General features: G+C 40.9%; 1 protein-coding gene across 3 annotated transcripts in view; it reads right to left on the reverse strand.

The window, feature by feature from the left end:
- LOC122539943 (glucocorticoid-induced transcript 1 protein-like) overlaps window positions 1-15817 on the reverse strand; it is a 64497-nt gene extending 48680 nt beyond the window's left edge. For 2 of the 3 annotated variants that reach the window (XM_043675146.1, XM_043675143.1), the window contains exons 1-2: window positions 15340-15816; window positions 666-811 (exon numbers count right to left, since the gene is read on the reverse strand). In XM_043675146.1, coding sequence (XP_043531081.1) covers window positions 666-811; window positions 15340-15682 — 489 coding nt within the window. In that variant the 5' untranslated portion in view covers window positions 15683-15816. Of the gene's footprint in view, window positions 1-665; window positions 812-15339 lie in introns of all 3 variants that reach the window. The other variant, XM_043675144.1, reaches the window with a different exon arrangement.
- Between the last annotated feature and the right edge of the window lie 4847 nt (window positions 15818-20664).

Below are 20664 nucleotides of genomic sequence, written 5' to 3' on the forward strand. Positions count from 1 at the left end.
TAACATTCTTTAGTTCCAACTGACCAATTTCCCTTACTTAAACTAAAAGCTCAACATTATACCTTGCTCAATTTGTATTTGACTGACAAATTAGTAAAAGCCTCACCAATCTATTGTTAAATTTAGTTCACTTGAAATCTGGTGTTTCATTCCTCACTTCAGCTGGTACTGCAATTTAATTTCAATGTTGTAAATTTCGAAAATCTGACAAATAATCACCACCACTGGCTCTCAAGGTAGATTTGGAATTCCAATGACAAATTAGCTACCCAAAATAAGGAGGAAAAAGCAGGAAGAGATTGTGTACAAAGACAGCCAGTGAGCAATTAAAGTAGCAACAGCTAAGATATATTCTTCAGTCACAAATTTTCATATGTTATTCACATAAAAATACTGTTAATTAACTATTAATTCAAGACTGAGGTGACCTTTATTTACAGCACAGAGTTAAATTGATAAACTTGATTTGACAAAAGAATTTTAAACAGCAAGAAGTTGCACAATGTGTGGTTCTGCACATTGAGTATCGCTCTAGAGTCACCATTTCACATTGAACAGCAAAATGGAGTAAGTGTCAAAGACATTTTAGATTCAGCTAATCAATACAAGGCCAACAATGGATGCTTTTCAGACATTTGTTCATTATAAAACTTAAGCGATAATACCTGTGTGGCTTTCTCATTCTCCCATGTAGCATGTACGTCAGTATCACGTGGCCACTGTCCTATCAAGTAAGGTCCAATGATGGTGTCAAGGGAGGAGGTGCGTCGTATGCAAGATTTTGTCTGATGAGTCTTAGGTTTCTCAACTGCTGGAATAGATAATTCATTTCAAAAGGTTAGTATTACTTACTCTCCAAATTCCTGCACATTTACTTTAATGTAATCTTTTTCTTAAACTTCCAAACTTTTCCATTACCCTATTGCTATGACTGCTTTGCATTTAGACAGCTTAAAAACTTTGGATGAAGCCCACTTTGTGATATTGCCAATGTAGAAATCTTAATAGGTTTATATTTGAAGCTAAACTGGACAAAACACTCATCTCTGCTGGCAAGTTAGAAAATCAAATGAATTTATGGAATCACTCAATTTAAGAGTTATTGACAATAAAACCACCCTGAAATTTTGACCTTACAGTACTGATGCAAGGATGAAAGTGTAACACTTGCAGTGAAATGATTTTGCAAGATCTGGGACAAATTAGAGGCAGACTTAACACCAGGCTCTGGTCACATCTCAACTGAAATTCAATCCAAACTCTGTGCCCATTAAGTATGATCCACAGAGACAAAAAAATCCTTTAAATAAAAAAAAAGCAAAACCAAAACTTGAAATTAGACTATTATACCAAAAGTGATATATTTGCAAAGCTGTACAAATTTGATCAATGAAGTTTTTCTAAAATACACTTGCACTAAACTGAAAAATTGAAAATGCTTTTGTTAGTATATGGCATGCAAGTTTATTGTTGAAGGCTTCTGGTAAAAAACAGACAAAAATCAATGACAATGCTTTAGAGGTGTTCAGTCTGTCGACAGCTTCAGATAAGGCAATTGAGTGTAAGAGGTGAGCCAAATCATTACAGGCCAGTCAATCTAACTTCAATGCTGCAAAACTAATTACAATAAATTGAGAAATGGGATAAACTGATTCATGCCTTCCTAAGGCAGAATTAGTATAATCAACATGGCTTTAAGTTACATCTTACTAACCTCCTTGTTACTTCCTCAAAAGGTAAGATTAAGAAAGTTAGCAAACAGGTGCAGATGGTAATCAGAGAGGCTAATGCAATGCTGACCCTCAATTCAACAAGGTTGGACTATCAGAAAGAGAGAAGATTTACAACAACTGTACAGGGTACTGGTAAAACCACATGTTGAATATGGAGAGCAGAGAAGGTCCTCTTATTTAAGGAAAGAGATCATTGGATACAGTTCAGAGAAGGTTCACTGAGAAAAATCCCTTGTATGAAGGGATTGTCTTATGAGCAAAAGGACTTTTTATTTCAAAAATATATTTTATTCATAAAATAATTTGATGGTCTGTACAGTTGGTCATGCCATACATATGTAAACATTTGCATACAGAGATCAGAATTTATCATTCATATATACAGGTCTGTACGTTTATCAATCATATATCCATATCAAAAGGACACCACTCACTGGAATTTAGAACAATGAGATGTTATCTTGTTGAAACATTAAGGTTTCTTAAGCAGCTTGATAGTGTAAATACTGAGAGGATGTTTCCCCTCAGGGGACAGTCTAACAATGGAAGGCATATTCTCAGAATTAAAGGGCATCAATTTAAGACAGAGGGGGAGGATAAATTTTATCCTGAGGGAAGTGTGTCTTTCGCACACTTTGCCATAGAGCAGAGTGAGCAAATGGGCCCTTGAGTATATTTAAGGCAAAAATAGCTGTCGGGTACACAAGGGTTCTCCAAAGTGGATTGTGGAAAGTTAGATCAGCCTTGGTTTATTGACTGGGGGAGCAGGCTCAAGGGGATGAACAAGTCTACTCATGTTCCTATTTATAGTTTTGAGGAGAGTATACTGGATGCCATCCATGCATATTTTCAAGACATTTGACAAGGTCCCAAATGGCACACCTCAAAGAATTAAAGCCCAGGGATACAGGAAACTGGAGCACGAGATCCAAAATTCTCAGTGATAGGAAACAAAATGGCGATGGCTGATGAATGCTTTTGTGAACCAAAAATAGTCAGAGCTTGGAGTTTGGTCCCTTGCTATTTGTGGCAAAGAGAGTCGTAGAGTCATAGAGATGTACAGCATGGAAACAGACCCTTCGGTCCAACCTGTCCATGCTGACCAGATATCCCAACCCAATCTAGTCCCACCTGCCAGCACCCGGCCCATATCCCTCCAAATCCTTCCTATTCATATACCCATCCAAATGCCTTTTAAAATGTTGCAATTGTACCAACCTCCACCACTTCCACTGGCAGCTCATTCCATACACATACCACCCTCTGCATGAAATGTTGCCCCTTATGTCTCTTTTATATATCTTTCCCCTCTCCCCCTAAACCTATGCCCTCTAGTTCTGGACTCCCCCACCCCAGAGAAGAGACTTTGTCTCTATTTATCCTATCCATGCCCCTCAATTTTGTAAACCTCTCTAAGGTCACTCCTCAGCCTCCTCCGACATTCCAGGGAAAACAGCCCCAGCCTGTTCAGCCGCTCCCTGTAGCTCAGATCCTCCAACCCTGGCAACATCCTTGTAAATCTTTTCTGAACCCTTTCAAGTTTCACAACATCGTTACTATAGGAAGGAGACCAGAATTACACGCAATATTCCAACAGTGGCCTAACCAATGAACTGTATATCCGCAACTTGACCGCCCAACTCCTGTACTCAATACTTTGACCAATAAAGCAAACCAAACACCTTTTTCACTATCCTATCTATCTGCGACTCCACTTTCAAGGAGCTATGAACCTGCACTCCAAGGTGTCTCTGTTCAGCAACACTCCCTTGGATCTTACCATTAAGTGTATAAGTCCTGCTAAGATTTGCTTTCCCAAAATGCAGATATAAATGACAAAAAGTAGTGGACCTGCACCGATCCTTGCGGCACTCCACTGGTCACAGGCCTCCAGTCTGAAAACAACCCTCCACTACCACCTCTTCTACCTTTGAGCCAATTCTGTATCCAAATGGCTAGTTCTCCCTTTATTCCAGGAGATCTAACCTTGCTAATCAGTGTCCCATGGGGAACCTTGTCGAACGCCTTACTGAAGTCAATATAGATCACATCTACTGCTCTGCCCTCAAACTTCTGAGTTACTTCTTCATATTTAGGATTTAAAATTTAAATGTGGAAGGGATGATTGAGAACTTCACAGATAACAAAATAGCCACATGGTCAATAATGAAATGGACAGCTGTTGACTCTAGAATGACAACGGTTTGGTTGTTTGAGTAGTAAAACAACAAATGGCATTCAATCCAGGGAAGTGAGGGACGGCAAACAAAAAAAGTGGAATATATAATAAACATTCGAAATTGAGAAGAGTCAAGATAATGAGAGACTTTAGAGTACATATCCACAGCTCTACTTTGCTTTTGGTGCATATGAAAGTGTTTAAATTTTGCATGCATGCACCTTAGATGTTCAGTTTAACAGGACAAACTACATCAGATAAATAGGCCAAATTGTAAATGTTTCTTTAACCAAGTTGACAACATGACTAGAATTGCAAATGGATATTAAAGTCATTCAATTAAATACTATCAGATCATATCTGCAACATGTTGCTGTGCAAAGGAACCAAAATTTACTTTCTCATCTACTTACACAGTCACACTTCTATAATTGACCAAAATAGCTACTTCCCACTGACTATCTTTTAAGATTACACATCCGCTCCAGCAACAGCACTTATTAAAACAGCAAACTCCAAACTGGAATATATGAGGCTACACCTGTTTAGCTAAAAACTTTGCTTTGTATACTCCACATTTTAAAAAAGGCTAGTTGTATGAGCTGGTTAAAAACTTGCTGAAAATAAGAGCTCAGTGGAGGAGTATAGCTCCATTAACACTCCAGCATACCAACAAGATTTGATCGGATCAACATGTCCCCACCACCATTTAGATTCTTCAACTGTCTCAACCTGATGCAATAGTGGGGACTTGTTCCTAGATGTCTTGTTAAGCCTTCCAACTCTAAATGGAATTTTGCTAAGTCCTACTGTTTTGCAACTCAATATCATTGCAGAGCTCACCAACAGCACATCACTCCAGTTCATTCAAGAATACAGTCTGCATGGGACAGAGTGCAGTTCTGCCACACAGGAGGAACAATTTCAAGTTTTTAATTTGAACTTCTTACAAAAGGAATACCTTCTTGCCCAAGCTTGCAAAACAATTGCAATTGTTCTATCAATTTTAACTAATAATCCTAGCCCTTCTGAAGTGTTCAATGCATCTTGCCAAGAAAAGGAAATTAATCAGCTATGGTATCCCAGTGTTTGCTCATGGAAAAACATAATATTGAAAAAAGAACCAAGGTTAGCACCAGGAAAAATTAAAGTTGAAACCTCCAAGGCAAACTTCACACAATTTTAGATATGTTTAAAAGCTGTGACAGAACATTTCTTCAAGGGTCTTCCAAGTATGATATGTAAGGTAGCACTAGAATGCAAGGTAGGTAATAAGATTGCCATATGTGGGTTGGTGACATGCAAAAAGTCAAGCCAAGCAATTGAGGACACAGGAAATCAGTATTTTTGGGTGCAAAGTGATCACAACTCCTTGAAATCCTGAAGAAACCTTGCCAGAGGATTGTGGGGCGGCGGCGGATTTTGGATGCAGGGGGAAGGTAGAAAACACGAGAATTTGTCAAAAGGAAAGACTTAGGGATCCAGGGTACTTTCGAGAAGGATAGAGGGAGGGACTAGGAAAGGTTAAGTTATAATTTTCAGTTAACCTTACACAAAATTTGCCTCATTAAGCAAAAAAAGAGCAGTCTGGGTTTGGCTTACATCTGCACCTATATGGGACGATCAATGATCACACTGCACTAAACATTGTGAAATAAAATAATATGGTAAAGACAATTATGTACAACAGTTTCAAACATCCCATTGTTGAAACTAGTTGCACAAAGTAAAATTACCACATTGAAATGAAATCTCATTGATACCACAAGAACATCTACTTCTCTTTACTGTCAAAGGATGCTCAGCAGTAATAACATCCACAGCAATCTTTAGGAAAGTGAAATGGTAAAAGTTCCTCTCAAATGACAAAGGTTTTGAGAATTTTAACTTTTCAGTTCAGACTCACTGAAGACAAAGTAAAAAAAACTAAATTTAAATAGTCCAATGTGAATGTGATTGCATTATCCTCCATTTCACCAAATCAATGCTAGAGGGCTGACAGTGTTAAAAAGTGTGGTGCGGGAAAAGCGCAGCTGGTCAGGCAGCATCTGAGCAGCAGGAGAGTTGAAGTTTCAAGCATGAGCCATGCTCCTCCAGAAGGTTCCAGCTGGCATGACATTTTACCCCACCCTTCCCACTTCATAGTGAAACTTGCCATCTATTTCACGTTTTCACAAATGCGTGAGGTGACAGCAATTACCTGGCACCATCTGCCAGTCTGACAGAATGTTAAATAAACTAAGCACACAAGATATGCAAACCAACTTCCAATGAAACCATATTACAGCTAATTACAACTTATACCACATAAATAAAGACAGGTCATGAGCTGGTCAGAGCCTCGGAATACTGCGACACGTAACTCAGTTCCTGACTCCCCAAAGTCTGTCTACCATTTACAAGGCACAAATCAGGTGTGTAACGGAACACTCCACCTTTTGCCTAGATGCGTGCAGCTCCAACTCAAAGCTTGACAACATCCACACAGTAGCCCACTTGATTGGTACTATATCCACAAGCATCACTCCATCCACCGCCGACACTCAGTAGCAGTGTGTACGATGTACAAGATGCACTGTCGAAATTCACCAGAGACTTAATCAGCACCTTTTAAACCCACGAGAAGACAAGGACAGCAAATACACATGAACACCATTTCCTGCAAGGCTCCCCCCAAGCCGCTCACTATCTAAGTTCAAAACCTATCACCATTCCCTCAGTGTCACTGAGTCAAATTCCTGGAATTCCCTCCCTACGGGCATGGAGAGTCCACCTTTTTCATGTGAACCGCTGCAGTTCAAGGAGGCAGCTCACCACCACCTGCAAAGGAAATTGGGCAATAAATGCTGGCTGGCCAGCAATACCCACATCCTGCAAGTGAATAAAACAAATTATGGAGCACTGAACAAAACTGCAGCAACTAAGTGAGTGTTCAACTGCACTTTCCAGGCGAGTGACCTCCATCACCTAGACAAGTACATCCTAATGTTTTTCCCCCAACTTTGGACTCTTAAGGAGAGCCTGCAGCTGTTGTCTTGGTAAAGCCTTTGACCTCACTTGGGGAAGCCCTGGCTTAGAAATACATGGCTAGCAAATGCAAGGAAATACTGCAAGCATTGTCATGAAGCCCAGGTCCCACAAATTAATAAAACGTCAGGGTGAGCTAGTAGAACCTCCTCTTGTAGAAAAATAGAAGATATCCTCATTAACTTGCCAGCCAAACATGTTTGAGGTTCTCCTGGGAAGGAACATATGTCACTATACATGTTTGTGCATACACTTATCAGTTAAATTAATAGGTCACTTTAAGGAACATACAAAGCATTGGTAATACCAACAGATCAAAGAGTTACATCTTCCTGAAAGGAAACAGTCTGTCTGCACTTCGTCACCATTGTGGAAGACATTTCCAAATCTATTCAGTGCAATTAACAGATGACCTTTGGGTTGCTAATCCAATCTTATAACCATGAGGCCAGCTCTAGATGTGTAATCAAGTTATTTCTTCTTCCCTTTCAGCTGACACACAGCTAACCCCACCATAATTAGACATCAACTTAAAATGCAGCACAGAAGTCACTTGAAATTTCTACACAAGTGTTTGTACGCATTTTTTGGTTTCAAATTCAAAAAAGACAAATGTTAGGTTTCAGCCATAAGAAAACTGTCCCAAGTCTTGATGCTTGTATCTTGATTCAACTTCACTTTTGTTACATTTCTTTATATAATGTGCCATGAAAGCTGCCAAGCAATTGCAATTACAACTATCCTTCAATCTCAAATTCTCGCATTTTAATAGGATTACTTAAATATTTCACAAATCCGAAGTCACATGATATGTATGAAGTTTAATATTAAGCATTAAAAGTGTTTACTAAGCATTGAGTTTCTTTGCAATATGATTTTTTTTTAAGCATAAAACTTTCTGCACAAGCAGCTTGTTGTTTCCATAACCGACAGTTAGGTAATTAGGGGAGCAAGGAATGTTACTTGTGCTTAGTATGATTACTTGAACTTTACAGAAAAAATGATAAGTACTAATTCAAACTTTACCCAGTTTCAAAGGTGATCCAGGAACTAACATTTACATGAAAGGCTTATTATGACACAGATATAAATCAATGCTAGAATGATGAGGATTTACGCCAGCAGTAGGTGTCCCACAGGAAGACAGATGGCATAATGAACCCAAGCTTCAAATATGAAGCATAAAAAAAAAGGCACTGCCCTGTATCCATCAACTGTTCGCCAAAAGCCTCTTGACGGTGTCATCTCATGGCATTCTGTGCAACCCAGTGGGTCACGTGTAAAATGTTGGTCAACCAACAGTCTCATTACTTTATATATTGCTAGATCTGTTGCTCGAAGTACTCCCTGGGCGGTTTAAATGTAGAATTTTTATTCAATTCCATAAGAATCTTCCAGTCATTAAGTCAGATACTTGCTTGGGCTTTGGGTTTTCAAACCTGGATCACATCACTAGGCCTCAGGTGGGCAACCTACTACAAACAAAAGTCGTAAATCACTTCACTTCCAGATGTTTGCATTGGGGATGCTATCAAACAGGTTGATTCAAAATCCAATTTGCTCAACTTTACTCCAATGGGACTCACTACAGATATCAAAAGATCAATCCCTACATAAGATTATCTTTCCCCACTAATCATAACAGATTAAAATTTACACAAACTTGCAAATACTGGATAACTCCATCAAAACTGTCAACACTCATCCACTCAAGTTCTTGTAAAATGCACAGACTTTCAAGATATTCAGATCTGGATTTTGGCTCAAGCCCAAGAAATTACATTTGATGTGGGGTTAAAAATTTGTTTAGATTCAGCCCATCGTCTTACAGCACGCAGGGGGATTCTAGGCTAAACCTACTGTAAGAATTCTTCAAATTTTTAAGAAAAAAATTAACCAGAGGCAGAAACAAATGGGATAGAGCAATATGGTGCTGCAGAAACATGGAGAGAATGGAGATTATTTAAACAGTCCAAATGCTATAAATGGAAGATTTAAAGTGCCCAAATACCATAGATATTGTGCTTATGCTCCTAAACTTCCAAATTGGCAGAAATAGATTAGATTCTCTTCGGCCCAACAAGTCCACACCGAACCTCCGTAGGGCAACCCATCCAGACCCATTCCCCTACATTTACCCCTGACTAATGCACCTAACACTACAGGCAATTTAGAGTCATAGAGATGTACAGCATGGAAATAGACCCTTCGATCCAACCCGTCCAGATATCCCAACCCAATCTATTTAGCATTGCCAATTCACCTGACCTGCACATCTTTGGACTGCAGGAGGCAACCCACACAGACATGGGGAGAATGTGCAAACTCCACACAGACAGTTGCCCGAGGCGGGAATTGAACCCGGGTCCCTGGCGCTGTGAGGCAGCAGTGCTAACCACTGAGCCACCATGCTGCCTCAACAGGTATGAATGCTATCAACTTAAGTGAATTCTAGACATCTTCACCAGAGCAATCAAACAGCCAAGTCATAACTTAAAGGCATCATTACCTCCATCTCCTTGTCATAGTGTCATTTTTTTGTAAAATCATTGACTTGCAAGTGAAGTGATAGTTTACAGTTCAAATACCTCATTTTGAAGTTAAATCCAATACACTGTCAGATAAAGTCATCAATTTCTCTAAAAAGCTTCACCCTAGGTTTGGGAGATGGGGAGAACAGTGTTTATACACTAACATTAAAGTGTCTGCATCTTCTGTTGTATTGAAAAAAATTACTTATTCACAACACCAACATATTCAGTTTCTAAAATTTACTCTCCTTTTGCCCTTTGTGCACAGTGGGATTTAGTCTGGTCTTGTTGAAGGTTCATGAGATTACCAGTTTACACCTGTTTTCAAAACTCTCCGAAGAGTACACAAAAGGTTTTCAGCTACTACAACTGCCCAGATATCCATTTCAATTCTTCAATGGGTGATCTGCTTTGTATTCTGATTATTCCTCATTACAGTTCTTAACCAAATTTACACATTGTTGGAATTTATACTTCACTGCTTCTCAAAAAGAAATATTGAGAAAGTGAGAAAGAATCTATATGGAAATTGCACAGAAACGTAAAGCAGTAATTTAGTTAAATGGAACAAATAAGCTCTGCTCAGCTTCCAACTGGAATATGTTTAATGTGAAGAACAAGCTGACAAGCCAGTTATTTGCTCCACCTTAAAAACTGGAACACAGAAAATTACACCACCTTGCAGCGAACTTGGAAAGCCCCAGGATTCAGCTGTACAAGTTGGCTATTCTGTAACTAGCCTGAAACTGAAATGATACAAGATGACCTTCTCCAGATGGTCTCATGGCTAGTTTTTTTAAATTAGACATTGTTCCCAATGCAGTCCTGGGAAACAGAGGTACAGTACAATACTGCTCAGTACATTGATCACATCATAACCATATACCAACACAGCGAGTGACAAATAAATATTCACTCAATCCTCAAGAACGGCAAGGATAAATATTTCAGGCACCATTGGCATATAGGAGACAAGCCACAGTTGCATCGCTACCCTGCACTGTGCTAGTAGTAACAAACAGCGATGATAGTGACCTTTCAAATATAAAACACTGGCTTCACACAAGGTTGAAGCTGTACCCAAATACTGGAAGGTCAATATGCTGAAATGGTCTTGTAACCCTTACCCAAATGCCCTTTGTGGTTAAACCAGAGTTGCAGTCAAAGCTGGGGCTCTGCAACATTGTATTGCAATACAACAGTTGGTCACTGAATCTGGGGGTTGGGGGTTAGGAAGAGATTTGAGATTGGCACAGGGTGGAGCAAAGTTGTGTATTGTGAGAGAGTGATGACTAAAACACTCCGTCATAGGAGACAATGCTACAGCTGAAGGTATTAAATCAGATTCCGTAGTGCACAAATCAATAGCAGTCCCCATATTAAAATAAAAACCACCAATAAAGTACTTTCAATTTTATGATTATGTTGCTACAAAATTTGGAAAAGCTGCATGATCCCTTCAGTTAGAACTAGCCATTCTCCCAAATTAAAATTAACCATTGTCTTACCAGACCATAGGGCTGCGCTCTCTCAATAGAGATGATGGTCACTTAAGTTAAGAGTCACCTTACCACTCAGCTGGTGTGGGAATTGAACCCATGCTGCTGGCATCATTCGATCACAAACCACTGACTAGCCAACCGAACCAAACTCAGCCCCTTCTGTCTGTTTGCAAATTAATAGGAAGACCTCCACTCACCCATCTAGAGTATAGCATTAGTTCTGGCCACCTCAAATTAGGAAGAATGCAATGACATTAGAGCGGACCCAGAGAATATTCATGGAACTTGTTGCAAAGGTGAGGTGCTAAAGCCACATAGGTTAGAAAAGCAAGGTTGTTCTCCTTGTAGAAGATCATGATGAGATTTGAGAGAGGCATTCAAAGCACAAGGGCTGTGGATAGAGTGGACAGACAGAAACCAATCCTACAGACGCAGGATTAAAGAACTGGAGGTGACCAATTAAAGATGCACAGCAAAACAAAAAAGCAATACCCTAGAGTTAAACAGAATGATGCAGCGACTGGCTAGGATCTGAAACATACCAAGTGTGAAGGCAGATTAAGTTATTGCTTTCACAAGAGAATGGGATCATCTCAAAAGGAAAAAATTGCAGGGCAGCAAAGAAGAACAGTGGCATACAGTGAACTATTCTCAAAGACCTAGTATAGACAGCATGCTAAATGGTCTCCTCTGCTACATCCATTCAATGGCTCACTCCTAAAGAGTTTTTCCTAGCTACAGAAATGAACCAAAGACAAAGGAGCTTTAAAATATAGCTGTAGTAATGTCAGAAATTTGATAATTTGCATATCTTCTCTCATGAAATTTTAATGAGAACTCATTCATCTGTGACTTTCTAAAGTACCAAAACCCATTAAAGACTTCTTCATATGCTTCAGCAATGTCATCCTCTGCTCTTCCAATTCTAGCCTCCTGCACATTCCCAAATTTCATTAGCCCACTACTAGAAGGCTCATCTTCAGTTGCATAAATTCTGGAGCTGCCTCCTAAAATTTCTCCTCCTTCATGATGTTCCTTAAACAAATTATCCTCATGTTGTGGCTTTGTTTAAGATTTTACTTTGTCATGCTGTGAACCACCTTGGGCAGGAAAGAGATACAAAACTGCTAAAAGCAAATATTGCAAGACTGTCTAGCGTCCAGGAATGGTTCCAAATTAGTCTCCCATTACTCTGAAAAAGCCTTCAATAACATACAGCTGGATTTCAACTTGAATTGTGTTAAATAAAGTCCATATTTATTCCAGTAAATACAGTACACAAACTATTTTACTACCACAAGAACAAAATCCAGCACTTCAGCTTTTAACAGCTGCAGCAAATATGCGTGGGAACAAAGTGTTACAACCAGTAAATATTTAGTATGGTTAAACTACTGTAGATGGTGACTGATCTCAAGAAAGGGTGGCACCATGTTAACATGGAACTCTGCAGATAAATAGAAATGTCTGCGTGCCATTTACAACTGGAACAACCCCACATGCAGTTTATTGATATAAGCCTATCTTCACTCCAAAGAAAGTTCAACTGGTTTACGTTTATTTACTTGGACTTTAGCACAGCCTTTGATAAGGTTCCGCATGGTGGACTAATTCGGAAAGTTAGATCAAATGGGATTCAGGGTGAGCTTGACAATTAGATACAAAAAATTATCTCCTACCATAACATAAATGAATGAGAATATAAGAGACATGGTTACTAAGTTTGTGGATAACACCAAAATTGGTGATATAGTGGACAGTGAAGGAGGTTATCTAAGGTTACAAAGAGACAGAGACCAACTAGGTCAATGGGTTGAGCAGGAGCAGATGCAGTTTAATTTGGAGAAATGAGAGGTATTGTGTTTTGTTAAAACAAACAAGGGCAGAGCCTATACAATTAATGATGGGACACTGCATAGTGTTGTAGAGCAGAGCCCGAGGGGTTCAGGTACATAATTCTTTAAATTTGCATCAGAGGTAGACAGGGTGGTTAAGAAGGCAGTTAGCATATTCGTTACTCATACCTTTGAGTATAAGAGTTGGGATGTCATGTTGAGGATTTACAAGACAGTGGTGAGGCTTCTTCTGAAGTACTGTCTCAAGTTCTGGTTGCCCTGTTATAGGAAGGATATTATTAAACTAGAGGGGATTAGGAAGAGATTTACCAAGATGTTGCCAGGTCTGGAGGATTTGAATTGTAAGGACAGGCTGGGGCTATTTTTCCTGGACTGTAGGAGGTTGAGGGGTGACCTTATGGTGGTTTATAAAATCATGGGGGCATAGAGGGAGTGGGGAAAAAAGTTCAAAACTGGAGGGCATACTTTTCAGATGAGGAGAAGATACGGTTTAAAAAGGACATGAGGGACAACATTTTTACACAGTGGTTAGTGTGTGGAATGAACTGCCAGAGGAAGTGGTGGATACAAGTACAGTTATGTTTAGGAGACACATGGATAAGTACGTGAATAGGAAAGTTTTGGAGGGATATGGGTCAAGTGCAGGCAAGTGGGGTTGGTTTAGTTTGGGAACATGGTCATTGTTGGACTAGTTGGACCAAAGGGTCAATTACCATGATATTTTGCATATTGCACCCTATCCAATAAGCAACTGAATGGTCAATCAGCTGTTTTGGCCATACTTTCACATTAATTACATTCTATTGCCAGTTCAGTCCAAGATCTCATTTTGAACTTGAAACAATATGCGCAACTAAAAACCGGTTTCCTCTTTCAGCAATGCTAGCAAAAGCTGTCAACCTACTGCAACACTCAACCACCAATAAACAAATGTGCAGCATATTAGGAAGACAGTGATCTTTGCAGAAATATTGGCACCTAAATGAGAGGTCAAAAGCCTCTGAAATGAGAAAATCTCAATAATGGGGCTGATTAAAGGAGTTATTCTGCAGGTGTGTGTTGCAATGACTTCCCATGCATCTAAATTTCAATATTAACCTTGTTCAGCTGCCTTACGAATCTCTTGTTCGAGACCTGAATTAACAAAATATTTCAAAAAATGTGAAAGATGAGAAAATGAAATGATTACTCAAGGGATCGTCTTCAACTTAGCTCACTGGTTTCTTTATGGAAAAGAAACATCACATGTCAAAAGCCTATAGATTCTCACAGCTGGAAGCATATTACTTGGACACTTACACATTCATTTTGACAGCTTCACCAGCTCCAAACGCATTCAATGCAGTTACTGTACATACATAATATGCCATAAAGGCAGCTATTATATTGGCATCTGGTTACAGTTGGATTATTTCTATTAAACTTGCCTGAATTAAGCTTTCTTCCCAAAACACTCCTACCCATTTATTTCACTCTTGCAATCAAAATGAACAAACTGTACCAATACATTTATTTTTACTCTGAATAGTAGAGACAATTTATAATTTCAGTGCTAGGCTCCTGTTTCTTAAAGATTTAGTCTGATTTAATAAAGATAGATAACACTGCTTCAAAAAAAAGGAACCTGCAACCCCCTACACAGTTGCTATTAAGACACCTAACTATTTCACAACCAGATTTAATAATAAGACAGAGGACTTGAAAACCACTCTTCAGCTGTACTGAGTAAAGGTCATTATCAAACACTGCAGAAGCAACTTATCCTGAGCTGAACAATTCCATTAACCACATATTTGGCAAAATGATTTGGAGGATCCCCAGAAATCTTCAAAGTAACCACTCAGTGGACCCAGAAATTATAGGTACATAAGCAACACCCTTTAAAAGGGTTGCAATTAAGTGCCAATTTTGAAACGTTGTGTATTCTATGAAGTCTCAAGTCATCACGAGTCAACTACATTGTTAACCTAAAAAAAATTTCATTTTCTCTCACTCAGTGCTTCTAGATAATCTCTGCAGTTAACAACAGTTCAATTCAAACGTGTGTACGCTGCTGATAGAAACTGATGCCAGCCTTATCAGGCTTTTCGTTGCTACGGTCTGAACAGCGTTCGAAACCTGAGAGAATTAACAAACAACAAAGAAAAACATGCAATTTACTCCACAAGTTGCAGCTAACATTGCAATTCCAGGCCCTCTCATTAAGGGGAGGCACTCATGTGGGGGCAGTGAACACGGGAAAAAAAAACAAGTGGGAAAGCAAACAACATGCAAGCCGAGATTGTTAAAATAGATGCTGCTAACGTACACAGGCAGGGAAGGACAAGGGGATTTGGGACACCATCAGTTCAGCTGCATCATTAAGACAGCACCTCTCCAAAACAAATTAAAGATTAAACACCCCGAATAAAACTTATCGTCCCCGTTTGCAATGCTTGGCTGAGATTAATGCGCCGCTGCTCTCTACTGAAGGTGTTTATGTTGCTGAGGCCGGGCAGCAGGTGCAGGTACCTTTGCTGACGGGAGATGTGCAGCAGGAGGTCGAGTAACTGCCTTTCCTCTCCCCGGATGGGGCCGACCTCCAGGCCGCCTCTGGCTCCCCCGGCCCGGGGCCGGTGCTGGTCGAGGTGGTGACGCTGTGGAAGGCGCTGCGGCTCCCTGGCGGTGAGACGGACGGAGCCGGGGACGGTGCCGAGGAGGAGCCGGGGGCCAGCCTGGCGCCGACGGGGGAATTGCTGCTGCTGCCGCCGCCGGCCGCCCGCAGCTGAAAGGGGACGGTGGCTCGGAGCGGCTGAGGGCGGCTGGAGGTCGGGGAGCCGTTGGGCCGCACTCGCGGCGCCACTTGCGAGGACATCGCCGATCGACGGGACTCGAAAACAATAAATAGCGGCGGCTCTTCAGCGACCCCCTCCACCTCCTCCTACCCCAACAGCTCCCAGAGAGTGAATCGAATCCACTCCCACCCCCCTCTGCTCTCACACAGCACATCAACACTCACTCGAACTTTCCCTCAGCCCCAGCACCAACGCCCCGCCCCTTTACTGCCTCCTCTCGCCTCTCACTGGCCGTGCCTCCGCCGCCTCACACTGCGATTGGCCTGGCTCCCCGTCCCTCACGCCCGCTGTGACCAATCGCAAGGGGCCTATGGCACATTTCTGGACGGCTGCCAGGGATAGGACACGCGGATTGGCCGTGCGGTGCGAGGGCGGGGCCGTTCCCGGAGATCCCCCTCTTGATTGGTGAGCGCCGACGTTACTCAAAGCTGTCACCGATATCGATAGGATGAGGCTCGGTGGGGGGGGCTCCATGGCAACGCCAAGTAAGTGACGTCACAACCAGGGCCTCGCGGTCATGTGACTGTCTCTCCCTGGGTTTTACTACAGCCTTTGACGTCACAGCAACAATAAAAATAATGAAAAACTCCTTCTATTTCTCAATGAGTTGCGAATCAAAAAGGCTGCTGCCGGCGCATTGCAATGCAATAAACTGGTGTGCGAATGATTTTTGTTTCTCACTGCATTCTCTTCACTTGTTTTTGCTTTAACTGTCTCTCTTCTACGGCAACATTGATATTCTCCTTTTCCTCTCATCCCCTGCCGGTTAGTGCGACAAGGTTTGGAATAAGGTCACCATCGTCAGATTCAATGCACCGATGCACATCTTGAGCCGCAGCAGTTAGAAAGCAGGTGAATTGGGCAATCTTGCAACTGGAAAGGCTATGGTCCAGGCACTGGCCAAACCAGCTCTCTAAAGCATTAACACTAGGTGTTTTCTGGATCAAAAGAGTAAGCATACTTGCTGGTGTGTCCATATGTTTGGAGACCTGAACACCCTTGTTGAGCTCACAGTGAATCATTTCTGAATATTAGTTGGAAATTTAGTTTCTTTCCAGCTGAAAATGACAAATTTGATATGAGTCTATCCCTGATAAATATTCTGAGTCACTCAGTATTGCTATCAGATGTGCTCTGCAGTGGATTCTTGCCTACGCTGGCAGTATCATGCTGTTTTCGTTTACAATGTGTAAACTGTTGTGTGGCTGGACAAATGGGCTAACCAGTAGCAAACAGCATTTATTAATGAAAAGTGTGAAGTGATGCATTTTGGGAAGACTAACATGAATGGTATGAACCGAGGATGTACAGAGGTCAGAGGGACCTTCATGTGGTGTGCATAGATCTCTATGAAGGCAGCAGGACAGGTAATAGAGTGGTTAAGAAGGCATAAGGGATTTTTTGCCTTTATTAGTCAAGATGTTGAATATAAGAGTCATAGAGATGTACAGCACTGAAACAGATCTTTCGGTTCAAGTTGTCCATGCCGACCAGATATCCCAACCCAATCTAGTCCCACCTGCCAGCACCCAGCCCATATCCCTCCAACCCTTTCTAAATATTGTAATTGTAATAGCCTCCACCACATCCTCTGGCAGCTCATTCAAAACACGTACCACCCTCTGTGTGAAAAGGTTGCCCCTTAGATCTCTTTTATATCTTTCCCCTCAAACCCTAAACCTATGCCCTCTAGTTTTGGATTCCCCCATCCCAGGGAAGAGACTTTGTCTATTTATCCTATGTATGCCCCTCATGATTTTATAAACCTCTGTAAGGTCACCCCCAGCCTCCAACGCTCCAGGGAAAACAGCCCGAGCCTATTCAATCAGTCTCCATAGCTCAAATCCTCCAACCCTGGCAACATTCGTGGAAAGCTTTTCTGAACCATTTCAAATTTCACATCCTTCTGATAGGATGGAGACCAGAATTGCACGCAATATTCCAAAAGTCGCCTAACCAATGTCCTGTACAGCCGCAACATGACCTCCTAACTCCTGTAGTCAATCGTCTGACCAACAAAGGAAAGCATACCAAACATCTTCTTCACTATCCTATGACTGTGACACCACCTGTGACTTTCAAGGAGCTATGAACCTGCACTCCAAGGTCTCTTTGTTCAGCAACGCTCCCTAGGACCTTACCATTAAGTGTATAAATCCTGCATTTCCCAAAATGCAGCACCTTGCATTTATCTAAATTAAACTTCATCTGCCACTTCTCAGCCCATTAGCCCATCTGATCAAAATCCCATTGTAATCTGAGGTAACCTTCTTCACTGTCCACTACAGCTCCAGTTTTGGTGTCATCTGCAAACTTACTGATTATACCTCTTATGCTCACACCCATTTATATAAATGACGATAAGTAGTGCACCCAGCACCGATCCTTATGGATCCACTGGTCACAGGCCTCCAGTCTGAAAATCAAACCTCCACCACCACCCCCTGTCTTCTACCTTTGAGCTAGTTCTGTATCCAAATGGCTAGTTCTCCCTGTATTCCATGAGATCCACCCTTGCTAACCGGTCTCCCATGGAGAACCTTGTCAAACACCTTACTGAAGTCCATATAGATCACATCCACCACTCTGGTCTCATCAATCCTCTCTGCTACTTCCTTAAAAAACTCAATCAAGTTATTGAGACATGATTTCCCATGCACAAAGCCATATTGACTATCCCTAATTACTCCTTGCCTTTCCAAATACATGTACATCCTGAGCTTGGGGGAATGGAGATGTACAGAACATTAGTTAGGCCATGGCTAGAATACTGTGCAGCTATGGTACCCACACTATAAGAAAGATGCGATTGCAGGAGAAGGTGCAGAGAAAATTCACCACAATGTTGCCTGGATTGGAGTGATTCACCTATGAGGAGAAACTGAGTAGCCTGGCGTTATTTTCCTTAGAGCAAAGAAAGCTGAGGGGGATCTTGATTATCATGTACAAAGTTATGAGAGACATAGATAGTGTAGATAGGAAAAATGTTTTACCCTGAGTAGAGATATCAGGAAGGTGGCATAGTTTTAAGATAAGGAGCAGGAGGTTTAAAGGGGATTTGAGAATTATTTTCTTTCCCCAGGGGGTGGTAGATATCTGGAACTCACTGCCGAAAAAGGTGGCAGGTTCAGGAATCCTCAAGACATTTAAGAAGCATTTAGAAGAGCACTTGAAACTCCACACCACACAAGGCTATGGGCCAAGTGCTGCAAAATGAAACTACAATGATTAGATGCTTGATTACTTAAAACACAATAGGCCAAATCACTTTTTCCATTTTGTGAAATCTCTGTGACTCACGTCTAAACAGTCCACTCCTGTCAGTCTGTACACATGCATTGCATGCATACTCTTTCAATTGTGCAGGTCTCTTAATGGTATGTATATGGCTGTTGTTGGCTGTTCGTCTCATCCCAGCTTATACCTAGAGTGATCTTCCTTCTCCCAAAAGCATCATTCAATGGTGAGTGCAGTTACCATGGTAACTGTTGTTGTTGATCCACCTCCATTGCTGAAGACCAGTTAGAACTCTGGAATAGATGGTCATTCTGTACTTTGTATAGGTGGTGCAACCTCATCTTGTGATTAACTGCCTATAGGGAAGGCATAGCTTCTCTATTTACAGAGACATCTGTAATTTTAAAGATATATCTGGGCGCTTTCACATTCATCACATATAATCGAGGTGACAACTGTTAACGCAAGTTGCCATGTGGGCTGACTCTTGTTGAAAGCACTGAAATTTTGCATTCTGGTTGGCTCTCCAGTGTTCAGCTCTTACTGTTACTTGGCAGTTTTATCAAAGTGAAATTTGACTTTCTGTTCTTTCTCTTTGATTTTATAAACACATTTGTTGCTACTCCTAGCTTCAGCTGTTATTTTTTGCTATCAAAGAATAGTTTGAAAGCAGTGTCATACTTTGGACAGGACTACTTTCCATGTCATCAGAAGTCGTGTTACATGATCGAAAAGTTGCCATGAAAAGGTCTGTACTGGATTTCTCAATTTCTTTATCACCCAATTGCAATTTTATAGCTGCCTCAGACAGGGATCGTGCAGAAATAATGTATGTGTTAAATTTCCTAATCCTTTATGATGTGTCTGAAATCTCCACTCATGAATTGTGTGCTATTGTCACTTATCACAATGTCTGGAATACTATAATGACTCGAGTATGTTTTCAGGCATGCTATACTCTGGTAGTCTTCAGGTGGTCCAGTTTCTAGTAGTCAGAATAGTACTCAAGGTGACAAGATAATCTGTTACTGTGAGAGCGCAGAGGTCTACTCTAGGCTTCATGCATGGGTAATGTGAGGTTTCATTCGTCAGAGCAGCTCTTTATCTTGCTTATCTTTATCTGGTATATGTTGCAAACAGTGCACTGATTGATGTGGTGGTTAATTTTAATTCGCTTGTTTGCCCAGTTGAATATTTCTCTTGCCTTCCTCAGATTACAAAATCCTTGAGTTTATCCCTGGATTTGCTTCAGATCGCTTCCACCATCTCCTCAGGGATAAGGATTCTATTTGCTTTGTTCAAGATGCCATCTTGGGCTATTATTTCATCTCTGTCTGCCCAAAAATCTTATAGCAACAGATATGCCCTTGAAGCTTTCAGGCCATATTTTCGTCATTAATTCCTGGAGCACATGGAAAGTTGTATTTTGTTGTGTAGTTTGCTTAATTTGAACAATGCGATCATCTTTCAGATTTAATGTTGGTTGATGATTTTCAAGGTACTCATTGAGTCTTGAAGATTTCACACTTTTTCTCAGTAGCTTCGACTTTCCTTAATTGGGATAGTTGATTTTGACCCCATGTCGGTTACGTACATCTGTTCCTTCTTCTTGTATATCTTATTGAAATTATAATTCTGCAAACTAAGTAACATTCTTTGCAGATGCTTTGGAGTGACTTGTGATCAGGTTAGAAGTCAATCATCCCTCCAGAACAAGTATTGATTAAAATGCTCACAAAGACTACAGTCAAACACATTTTCTCAA

Source organism: Chiloscyllium plagiosum, chromosome 33 (assembly GCF_004010195.1).
Source record: "Chiloscyllium plagiosum isolate BGI_BamShark_2017 chromosome 33, ASM401019v2, whole genome shotgun sequence".
Lineage (NCBI taxonomy): Eukaryota > Metazoa > Chordata > Chondrichthyes > Orectolobiformes > Hemiscylliidae > Chiloscyllium > Chiloscyllium plagiosum.